Raw genomic sequence first — 11,289 nt, forward strand, 5'->3', positions numbered from 1 at the left:
GTCTGAACCCTTTTCTTGCACATATGGATGTGCTAACGCTACAACTAACATTAAGCTGAATATATATATATCCATGTTATAGTAGTAAATAAATATACATAGAGCGCAGTGATGAAGTCAAGCTCAGGGCTTCACCTTGCTTAGTAATTTTGTTTCCAAACCACAAAATGTACACATCATCTACTCATCATCTACAGCTGTACAACTAATTCATCTACTCCATCAACGAAAATATAGAACCAACGATGGCCGTGATCACACACAGACAAGTAGACGATGCAATTCTTGCTGAAATTGATTAGCCCTTTAAATCTTCAGGCGTAAAATTAGAAGAGCTACTAGGAGCATTAGGTACAAGCTAAGGCGACGTACCCATCTTTCGTCGGCCACAGCTTAACTAAATTGTTATACTACTCCTAACCACGACAACACCGTCATTGCACTGCCCGCCTTCCTTTCTCTAGCTACGTGGAAAAACGCTAGATAGCTAGGCACCCCACGGACACATAAACACTGAAATTGTATGGCCGTGGCTTCCTGGGAGCGTGTATGTTTGCTGATTGCAGACTGACTGCTAAAGTGTATGTTTGCCGTTTAATTAATTCTTCTTGATTCTACGGATAGCAATAGAAAAGTAGGTGCACCTTTTGCATATACATTACTAGACGAAAACTGCTAAAGTGAGCGACCTCAACTCATTGTTATCAGCTAATTATGCAGAGGAACCAACGTTTCTTACACAAGAGAGCATGCTAAACACATGTCGCATGAGCAGTAGCTATATCCACACCAAATATGTAGTTCCTTGAACAGTTGGGACGACCCTGAAATTAGGAGATTTACATTAATCAATTCTCAGCAAAAAAATTGGCGAACAAGGTTCTATAAATCATGTCTCTATGTTTATTCTAGTAAGTAATGCTTGCATGATAAACAATTCTCTTCTATAATTGATAAGCAGGTTCCCATGATAAATTTTCATATGGCAGCATCACAAGCCTCTTTCGATCCAGGTTCATAGTCCCTATGATTAATCAAGAAACCTACCAAAACCAGGACAAAAAAAAAAGAAGAAGCAGACATGATATGGTCTTGAAACGAGTAACAACCTTGATACTTTGATGCAATTTTACCTTAAACGTTGGGAGAGGCGCACTCTGTCGGCTTGAACTCCAGGAGCTTCTTGACATCCAGCCACAGCTGCTCCAGCACCTTGGCTTCATACAGCTGCTTCGCCCCACCTTCATCAATCTGGATTGTAATGTAGTACAGCCTGCCAGCAATAGCTTGTTCCTTGACCTTCACCACTTTCTCCAACTCCAGCTGGGTATTCTGCAGCGGTGAATTCAGATTAGACCAATGCAATACTATTCCTGCGTCGATCGAATCGTTTGTCCGGCCGACCGGGTGTCGAACACGGGCATGCAGATTCAACAAGGGAAGGGGGAGTGGTGGTGGGTCGAGAGCTTACGGCCTCCTTATTGTGCTGGGATACGGCGAAGCGGGCGAGGTCGACGATGTAGGGGTCATTCTCTCGCCCCGGCGAGTCCACGATGCCCCCCGGCACATGTATAGTACAGGGCTCACCTCACGACATCATCGTCGTTAGCGAAGCACATCCGACGCGCATCCCAGATCTTGAGGCCCTTGGCGGGGGCTGTGGCCGCATCCGATGAGTCGGCCCCTCCGGCGGCTGCAGCTCCATCAGCGGCCTTGGCCTGAACCTTGGAGAGGTTCTCCCGCGGCCGCCATCACTGCTTCTGCTGGATCCGAGCTTTGGAGACTGGGGATCGGGGAGACGAAACCCTAGCGGCGGCGGAGGAGGAAGAAAAGATGGGAGCGGGAGGGAGGTTCAGGTGCAGCGCGAGGGAAGGAGGGCGCCTTCGCCGGTGACGGGAAGCTAGGGTTAGAGAGGGGTGAGGACGAGGCCATCGATGGGGTAGCAGGTCACCGGTGGAGCTGGCGGACGCAGCCACCCGCGAGGGCGGCCGGCAGGCAACGCGGTGGGCGCCGCTGTGGAACGCGTCGAGGAAGGAGGAGCTGGTAGCGGGACGGAGAGGAGGAGGTGGCGGGACAGGGAGGAGGTGGCGGCGGCGAGGAGATGAGGAAGGAGGAGTCCGATGGGAGCAGAGATGGGAGGAGTTAGGGTTTGGTTGGCGGGGCTGCAGGTGGGGGTGGGGGTTACCCTTTTTCTTTTCTTTTTTCTTTTTTCTAAAGATAGATCAATGGATGGACATGGGATGGAGAGATGGATAGATGGATGGATGGATGGGCGCTGATACGTCTCCAACGTACCTATATTTTTTGATTGTTTCATCCTATTATATTATTTGTTTTGGATGTTTAATGGGCTTTATTATACATTTTTATATTATTTTTGGGACTAACCTATTAACCTAAGGCCCAGAGCAAATTGTTGTTTCTTTGCCTATTTCAGTGTTTCGCAGAAAAGGAATATCGAACGGAATGAAACCTTCGGGAGAGTGATTTTTGGAACAAGCGTGATCAAGAGGACTTGGAGTGGATGTCAAGAAAGAAGCGAGGAGGCCAAGAGGCAGGGAAGCGCGCCTGCCCCCCTGGGCGCGCCCCCCACCCTCGTGGGCCCCTCGCAGCTCCACCGACCTACTTCTTCCTCCTATATATACCCATATACCCCGAAAACATCCAGGAGCACAAAAGATCAAGAGTTCCGCCGCCGCAAGCCTCTGTAGCCACCAAAAACCAATCGGGACCCTTTTCTGGCACCCTGCCGGAGGGGGGATCCCTCACTGGTGGCCATCTTCATCATCCCGGCGCTCCACGACGAGGAGGGAGTAGTTCATCCTCGGGGTTGAGGGTATGTACCATAGCTATGTGTTTGATATCTCTATCTCTCTCTCTCTCATGTTCTTGATTTGGCACGATCTTGATGTATCGCGAGCTTTGCTATTATAGTTGGATCTTATGATGTTTCTCCCCCTCTACTCTCTTGTAATGGATTGAGTTTTCCCTTTGAAGTTATCGTATTGGGTTGAGTCTTTAAGGATTTGAGAACACTTGATGTATGTCTTGCATGTGCTTATCTGTGGTGACAATGGGATATTCACGTGATCTACTTGATGTACGTTTTGGTGATCAACTTGCGGGTTTAGTGACCTTGTGAACTTATGCATAGGGGTTGGCACACGTTTTTGTCTTGACTCTTCGGTAGAAACTTTGGGGCACTCTTTGAAGTACTTTGTGTTGGTTGAATAGATGAATCTGAGATTGTGTGATGCATATCATATAATCATGCCCACGGATACTTGAGGTGACATTGGAGTATCTAGGTGACATTAGGGTTTTGGTTGATTTGTGTCTTAAGGTGTTATTCTAGTACGAACTCTATGATAGATCGAATGGAAAGAATAGCTTCGTGTTATTTTACTATGGACTCTTGAATAGATCGATCAGAAAGGATAACTTTGAGGTGGTTTCGTACCCTACAATAATCTCTTCGTTTGTTCTTCGCTATTAGTGACTTTGGAGTGACTCTTTGTTGCATGTTGAGGGATAGTTATATGATCCAGTTATGTTATTATTGTTGAGAGAACTTGCACTAGTGAAAGTATGAACTTTAGGCCTTGTTTCCTAGCATTGCAATACCATTTACGCTCACTTTTATCGCTTGCTACCTTGCTGTTTTTATAATTTCATACTACAAATACCTATATCTACTATCCATATTGCACTCGTATCACCATCTCTTCACCGAACTAGTGCACCTATACAATTTACCATTGTATTGGGTGTGTTGGGGACACAAGAGACTCTTTGTTATTTGGTTGCAGGGTTGTTTGAGAGAGACTATCTTCATCCTACGCTTCCCACGGATTGATAAACCTTAGGTCATCCACTTGAGGGAAATTTGCTACTGTCCTACAAACCTTTGCACTTGGAGGCCCAACAACGTCTACAAGAAGAAGGTTGTGTAGTAGACATCAAGCTCATTTCTGGCGCCGTTACCGGGGAGGTGAGTGATTGAAGGTATATCTTTAGATCTTGCAATCGAATCTTTTAGTTTCTTGTTTTATCACTAGTTTATTTTATAAAATAAAACTACAAAAAAATGGAATTAAGGTTGCCTCATATGTTTCATCTTTTTAATGTCTTTCGTGAAAATGATGGGAAGGAAAATTGTGCTCAAGTCTAGAAGAAGAATTACATAGAATGCTTGGCATAAAATATGTGAATAATGAGCATGATTGCAATATTGTTAGTGAATTCTTCGAATACCCATGATGCTAATGATATGCAAAGCCACAAGCTTGGGGAAGCTATGTTTGATAAAGATGATATTTTTTGTCCCCCAAGTTTTGATGGGGAAATTTATTATGATGAAAGCATGCCTCCTATCTATGATGATTATTGTGATGACACGTATGCTATAAAGAATAAACATAACCATGAAACTTGTCATCTTGATTTTAAATTTCAATTGGATTATGCTTCACATGATAGTTATTTTGTTGAGTTTGCTCCCACTACTATTGATGAGAATAAATTTGATTATGTGGAGAGTAGTAAAATTTCTATACAAGTAGATCATGAAAAGAATGATTTATGTGCTGGTTATATTGTTGAATTCATTCATGATGCTACTGAAAATTATTATGAGAGAGGATCATATGCTTCTACATATTGCAAGTTTCCTCTCTATGTGTTGAAAATCTTGAAGTTTTGCTTGTTTTACCTTCCTATGCTAGTTGTTTCTTGTTCCCATAAGTTGTTTGCTCACAAAATCCCTATGCATAGGAAGTGGGTTAGACTGAAATGTGTTAGTAATATGCTTCATGATGCTCTGTTTATGTTTCAATTCTTATCTTTTATGCGAGCATCATTGAAATCATCATGCCTAGCTAAAAGGCATTAAAGAAAAGCACTTGTTGGGAGACAACCCAATATTTAACTTTATTGTTTTTGTGTGTTCACATGATTATGCTACTGTAGTAATCATGTTTTATAGCTTTTGTTTCAATAAAGTGCCAAGTAAGACCTTTAGGATAGCTTACGGTGATAGTTGAGTTGATCCTGCTGATAATCAGAAAGTTTTTCACCCAGTAAATTAGTTTTGATAATTTACAGGAACGTGCTTTTGAGATGATTCTTTTTTATATAGATTGGTACACAAATTTATCAGGTTTTCCTAATTTGGTAGAAATTTTAGAGTTACATAATTATTCGAGAGTTACAGATTACTACAGACTGTTCTGTTTTTGACAGATTTTGTTTTCTATGTGTTGTTTGCTTATTTTGATGAATCTATGAGTAGTGTCGGAGGGTATGAACCATAGAGAAGTTGGAATGCAGTAGATATTACACCAATATGAATTTAGAATGAGTTCAGAACAGTACCTAAGTGGTGATTTATTTTCTTATACTAACGGAGCTTACGAGTTTTCTCTTGAGTTTTGTGTTGTGAAGTTTTCAAGTTTTGGGTAAAGATTCGATGGACTATGGAATAAAGGACTGGAAAGATCCTAAGCTTGGGGATGCCCAAGGCACCCCAAGGTAATATTCAAGGACAACTAAGAGCCTAAGCTTGGGGATGCCCCGGATGGCATCCCCTCTTTCATCTTCGTTAATCGGTAACTTTACTTGGAGCTATATTTTTATTCACCACATGATATGTGTTTTGCTTGGAGCTTCATTTTCTTTTGTTAGTATTTGCTTGCTATTATTTAGAATAATGTTTTGCATCTACATTTTCAATAAAAATGTCAAGGATAGCCTTTACCATGCTTATTTTGCAAGTATACATGTTGCTGTTTCAAAACAGAAAGTTTACCACTGTTGCAAAAATTCCCTAGAAAAGTCAGAAAATGATAAAATGTTGAAACTTTTTGCATATTGAGCTCTGATAAATCTTCTACAGTGTGGTAGACTTTCATAATTTTTGGAGTTGGGGAAGTATGATAAATCTTGCATTCTTTACAGACTGTACTGTTTTGGCAGATTGTTCTTATGTTTGCATTGTTCGCATATGTTTGCTTGTTTAATGATTCTATTTGAGGATAGGAGTATTAAATATGCAGAGACATTTAGTATGCAATGTTGAATAATAATTTTTGTGATTTGTTACAGTAGAAAATGATAAGGTTTTTGCATTGGTTTATACTAACTTATCTCACGAGTTCTTGTTGAGTATGGTGTGGATGAAGCTTTCGAGATTTAGGAAACCGAGATATAAAAGGAATTAAGGAGACACAAAAGCTCAAGCTTGGGGATGCCCGAGGCACCCCAAGATAATATTTCAAGAAGTCTCAAGCGTCCAAGCTTGGGGATGCCCCGGTACGCATCCCACCTTTCTTCTTCAATAATTATCAGTTAGTATTGTTTGAACCTAAATTTTTGCTTCTTCACATGATGTGCGCTTGATACGTGTCCAACTTATCTATAATTTTTGATTGTTCCATGCTATTATATTACCCTTTTTGGATGTTTATGGGCTTTACTTTACACTTTTATATCATTTTTGGGACTAACCTACTAACCGGAGGCCCAGCCCGAATTGCTATTTTTTTTGCCTATTTCAGTGTTTCGAAGAAAAGGAATATCAAACAGAGTCCAAACGGAATGAAACCTTCGGGAGCGATCTTTTTGGAACAAACGGAATCCACGGGACTTGGAGTGGACATCAAGTAACGAACGAGGCGGCCACGAGGGTGCTTGGTGTGCCCCTGGGGGTGAGCGCGCCCCCCACCCTCGTGGGCCCCTCGTTGCTCCACCGACCTACTTCTTCCTCGTATATATATCCACGTACCCCGAAAACATCCAGGAGCACCACGAAAAACTATTTCCACCGCTGCAACCTTCTGTATCCGCGAGATCCCATCTTGGAGCCTTGGTCGGCGCTCCGCCGGAGGGGGAATCAACCATGGAGGGTCTCTACATCCTCTCCAAGGCCTCTCCGATGAGTTGTGAGAAGTTTACCACAGACCTTCGGGTCCATAGTTATTAGCTAGATGGCTTCTTCTCTCTCTTTGAATCTCAATACAAATTTCTCCTCGATCTTCTTGGAGATGTATTCGATGTAACTCTTTTTGCGGTGTGTTTGTCGAGATCCGATGAATTGTGGGTTTATGATCAAGTTTATCTATGAGAAATATCTGAATCTCCACTGAATTCTTTTATGTGTGATTAAGTTATCTTTGCAAGTCTCTTCGAATTACCAGTTTGGTTTGGCCTACTAGATTGATCTTTCTTGCAATGGGAGAAGTGCTTAGCTTTGGGTTCAATCTTGCGGTGTCCTTTCCCAGTGACAGCAGGGGCAACAAGGCACGTATTGTATTGTTGCCATCGAGCATAAAAATATGGGGTTTCTATCATATTGCATGAGTTTATCCCTCTACATCATGTCATCTTTCTTAATGCGTTACTCTGTTCTTCATGAACTTAATACTCTAGATGCAGGCAGGAGTCGGTCGATGTGTGGAGTAATAGTAGTAGATGCAGAATCGTTTCGGTCTACTTGTCACGGACGTGATGAGTATATACATGATCATGCCTAGATAATCTCATAAATATGCAGTTTTCTATCAATTGCTCGACAGTAATTTGTTCACCCACTGTAATACTTATGCTATCTTGAGAGAAGCCACTAGTGAAACCTATGGCCCCCGGGTCTATCTTTTATCATATAAGTTTTCCATCTACTTTTATTTGCATCTTTTATTTTCCAATCTATATCATAAAAATACCAAAAATATTTATCTTATCTTATTATCTCTAACAGATCTCACTTTCGCAAGTTACTGTGAAGGGATTGATAACCCCTTTATCACATTGGTTGCGAGGTTCTTATTTGTTTGTGTAGGTGCGTGGGAGTTTTGAGGAGCCTCCTACTGGATTGATACCTTGGTTCTCAAAAACTGAGGGAAATACTTACGCTACTTTGCTGCATCACCCTTTCCTCTTCAAGGGAAAAACCAACGCAAGCTCAAGACATAGCAAGAAGGATTTCTGGCGCCGTTGCTGGGGAGGTCTTCGCTCAAGCCAAGACATACCAAGTACCCATCACAAAATCATCTCCCTTGCATTACATTATTTGCCATTTGCCTCTCATTTTCCTCTCCCCCACTTCACTCTTGCCGTTTTATTCGCCCTCTCTTTTCCGTTTGCCCCTCTTTTCCGCTTGTCTTCTTGTGTGCCTGTTTGCCCTTATGGCTTTGCCTAAGAACACCGACCTTCATATTATAGGGTTGGAAGAGATTGAATTAAACATTAGAAGCTTTATGACTTTACAATTTGAGCATAATAGTTTCTTTAGAAAAGAGCTTAAGGAACAAAAAAGCTTTATGGAGTACATGAACAAAGAGCTTGATGATATGTCCAAGGAATTTTATGGTTTGAATTCTCAAATTGCTCGTCTTGAAAAACCAATAGCCCAAATTCTGATAACCAAGCCACCTTGGTCAATAAGATGGCTGCTAAACCAGAAGGGTTAGGGGAAAATAATGATGAAGATCTAAAAGTTATTGATGTGTCCCCTATTAAATCCTTGTTTTGCAATATGAATCTTAATAATGATGGGACTGGAGATGAGTCAACTTTAGTTAAAAGGCGTCCCAATGATTCAGAGTTTTTAGATCTTGATGCTAAATTTGGTAAAAGTGGGATTGGAGAGGTCAAGACTTTACATAGCATTGAACCCACTATTATGGATTTCAAGGAATTTAATTATGATAATTGTTCTTTAGTAGATTGTATTTCCTTGTTGCACCCCGTGTTGAATTCTCCTCATGCTTATAGTCAAAATAAAGCTTTTACCAAACATATTGTTGATGCCTTGATGCAATCTTATGAGGAAAAACTTAATTTGGAAGTTTCTATACCTAGAAAACTTTATGATAAGTGGGAACCTACTATAAAGATTAAAATTAAAGATCATGAGTGCTATGCTTTCTGTGATTTGGGTGCTAGTGTTTCCACGATTCCGAAAACTTTATGTGATGTGCTAGGTTTCCATAATTTTGATGATTACTCTTTAAACTTGCACCTTGCGGATTCCACCATTAAGAAACCTATGGGAAGGATCAATGATGTTCTTATTGTTGCAAATAGGAATTATGTGCCCGTAGATTTTATCGTTCTTGATATAGATTGTAATCTTTCATGTCCTATTATTCTTGGTAGACCTTTCCTTAAAACGATTGGTGCAATTATTGATATGAAGGAAGGGAATATTAAATTCCAATTTCTATTAATGAAAGGCATGGAACACTTCCCTAGAAAGAAAGTTAAATTACCTTATGAATCTATCATGCGAGCTACTTATGAATTGAATGCCAAAGATGGCACTACTTAGATTTATCCTCGCTTTTATGCCTAGCTAGGGGCGTTAAACGATAGCGCTAGTTGGGAGGCAACCCAATTTTATTTTACCTTTTTTTGCTTTTTCTTCTGTTTAGTAATAAATATTTCATATAGATTCTGTTTAGATGTGTTTTTATGTTTTAATTAGTGTTTGTGCCAAGTAGAACCTATAGGATAACCTACGGTGATAGTTAATTTGATTCTGCTGAAAAACAGAAACTTTTGCGCTCACGAAAATAATTTTAGTAAATCACAGAAACGTGATTTTGCGTTGATTCTTTTTGCTGTAGATCAATAGACAAATTTACCAGGACTTCCGATTTTTTTAGGAGTTTTAGAGTTCCAGAAGTATTCGAAAGTTACAGATTTCTACAGACTGTTCTGTTTTTGACAGATTCTGTTTTTCGTGTGTTGTTTGCTTATTTTGATGCATCTATGGCTAGTATCGGTGGGTATGAACCATAGAGAATTTGTAATACAGTAGGTTTAACACCAATATAAATAAAGAATGAGTTCATTACAATACCTTATGTGTTGGTTTTTCTTTCTTGCACTAACGGAGCTTATGAGATTTCCTGTTGAGTTTTGTGTTGTGAAGTTTTTAAGTTTTGGGTAAAGATTTGATGGACTATGGAATAAGGAGTGGAAAGAGCCTAAGCTTGGGGATGCCCATGGCACCCCAAGATATCCAAGAACAACCAAAAGCCTAAGGTTGGGGATGCCCCGGAAGGCATCCCCTCTTTCATCTTCGTTTATCGGTAACTTTACTTGGAGCTATATTTTTATTCGCCACATGATATGTGTTTTTCTTGGAGCGTCTTGTATGATATTAGTCTTTGATTTTTAGTTTACCACAATCATCCTTGCTGTACACACCTTTTGGGAGAAACCCACTTGATTTGGAATTTATCAGAATACTCTATGTGCTTCACTTATATCTTTTGAAATAGATAATTTTGCTCTAGTGCTTCACTTATACTTTTTAGAGCACGGCGGTGGCTTGATTTTGTAGAAATTGTTGATATCTCATGCTTCACTTATATTATTTTGAGAGTCTTTTAGAACAGCATGGTATTTGCTATGGTTATAAAATTGGTCCTAGAATGATGGGCATCCAAGTTGGGTATAATAAAAACTATCATAGGAAGTGAATTCGATGCTATGATCAATTTGATGCTTGATAATTGTTTTGAGATATAGAGGTGGTGATATTAGAGTAATGCTAGTTGGGTGATTGTGAATTTAAAGAATACTTGTGTTGAAGTTGGCAAGTCCCGTAGCATGCACATATGGTAAAAGTTGTGTAACAAATTTATTGCATGGAGTGCTCTTTTGATTGCCTTCCCTTGAGTGGAGGTCGGGGGCGCGCGATGGTTAACTCCTACCAACCTCCCCCCTAGGAGCATGCGTAGTAGTACTTTGCTTCAAGGGATAATAAAACTTTTGCAATAAGTATATAAGTTCTTTATGACTAATGTGAGTCCATGGATTATTGTAGGACCTTGAAGTATGTCTAGAGGGGGGTGATTAGACTACTTGACCAATTAAAAACTTAACTTTTCCCAATTTTAGAGTTTGGCAGATTTTAGCTATCTTAGGACAAGTCAAGCAATCATCACACAAATCAAGCAAGCATGCAAAGAGTATATAGGCAGCGGAAATTAAAGCATGCAACTTGCAAGAAAGTAAAGGGGAGGGTTTGGAGGATTCAAACGCAATTGGAGACACGGATGTTTTTGGCGTGGTTCCGATAGGTGGTGCTATCGTACATCCACGTTGATGGAGACTTCAACCCACGAAGGTAACGGTTGCGCGAGTCCACGGAGGGCTCCACCCACGAAGGGTCCATGAAGAAGCAACCTTGTCTATCCCACCATGGCCGTTGCCCACGAAGGACTTGCCTCACTAGCGGTAGATCTTCACGAAGTAGGCGATCTCCTTGCCCTTACAAACTCC

The 11,289-nt window shown here is 40.7% G+C and overlaps 1 protein-coding gene across 1 annotated transcript; it reads right to left on the bottom strand.

The window, feature by feature from the left end:
* Window positions 1–1,134: 1,134 nt before the first annotated feature.
* Window positions 1,135–1,752, bottom strand: LOC123114660 (cysteine proteinase inhibitor-like). Its single transcript, XM_044536114.1, has 3 exons — window positions 1,725–1,752; window positions 1,472–1,587; window positions 1,135–1,332 (listed from the first exon to the last, which is right to left on the bottom strand). The coding sequence occupies exons 1-3, from the start codon at window positions 1,750–1,752 to the stop codon at window positions 1,135–1,137; spliced, it is 342 nt and encodes a 113-aa protein (XP_044392049.1).
* Window positions 1,753–11,289: the final 9,537 nt, after the last annotated feature.

The sequence above is a fragment of the Triticum aestivum genome, chromosome 5B (assembly GCF_018294505.1).
Source record: "Triticum aestivum cultivar Chinese Spring chromosome 5B, IWGSC CS RefSeq v2.1, whole genome shotgun sequence".
Taxonomy (NCBI): domain Eukaryota; kingdom Viridiplantae; phylum Streptophyta; class Magnoliopsida; order Poales; family Poaceae; genus Triticum; species Triticum aestivum.

Coding starts and splice junctions, on each gene's coding strand:
- LOC123114660 (XM_044536114.1), bottom strand. CDS start 1,752: ATGGCGGCCGCGGGAGAACCTCTCCAAG. Junction 1,588..1,724: donor CGCGGGAGAACCTCTCCAAG/GTTCAGGCCAAG, acceptor TGATGTCGTGAG/GTGAGCCCTGTACTATACAT. Junction 1,333..1,471: donor CCCAGCACAATAAGGAGGCC/GTAAGCTCTCGA, acceptor TCACCGCTGCAG/AATACCCAGCTGGAGTTGGA.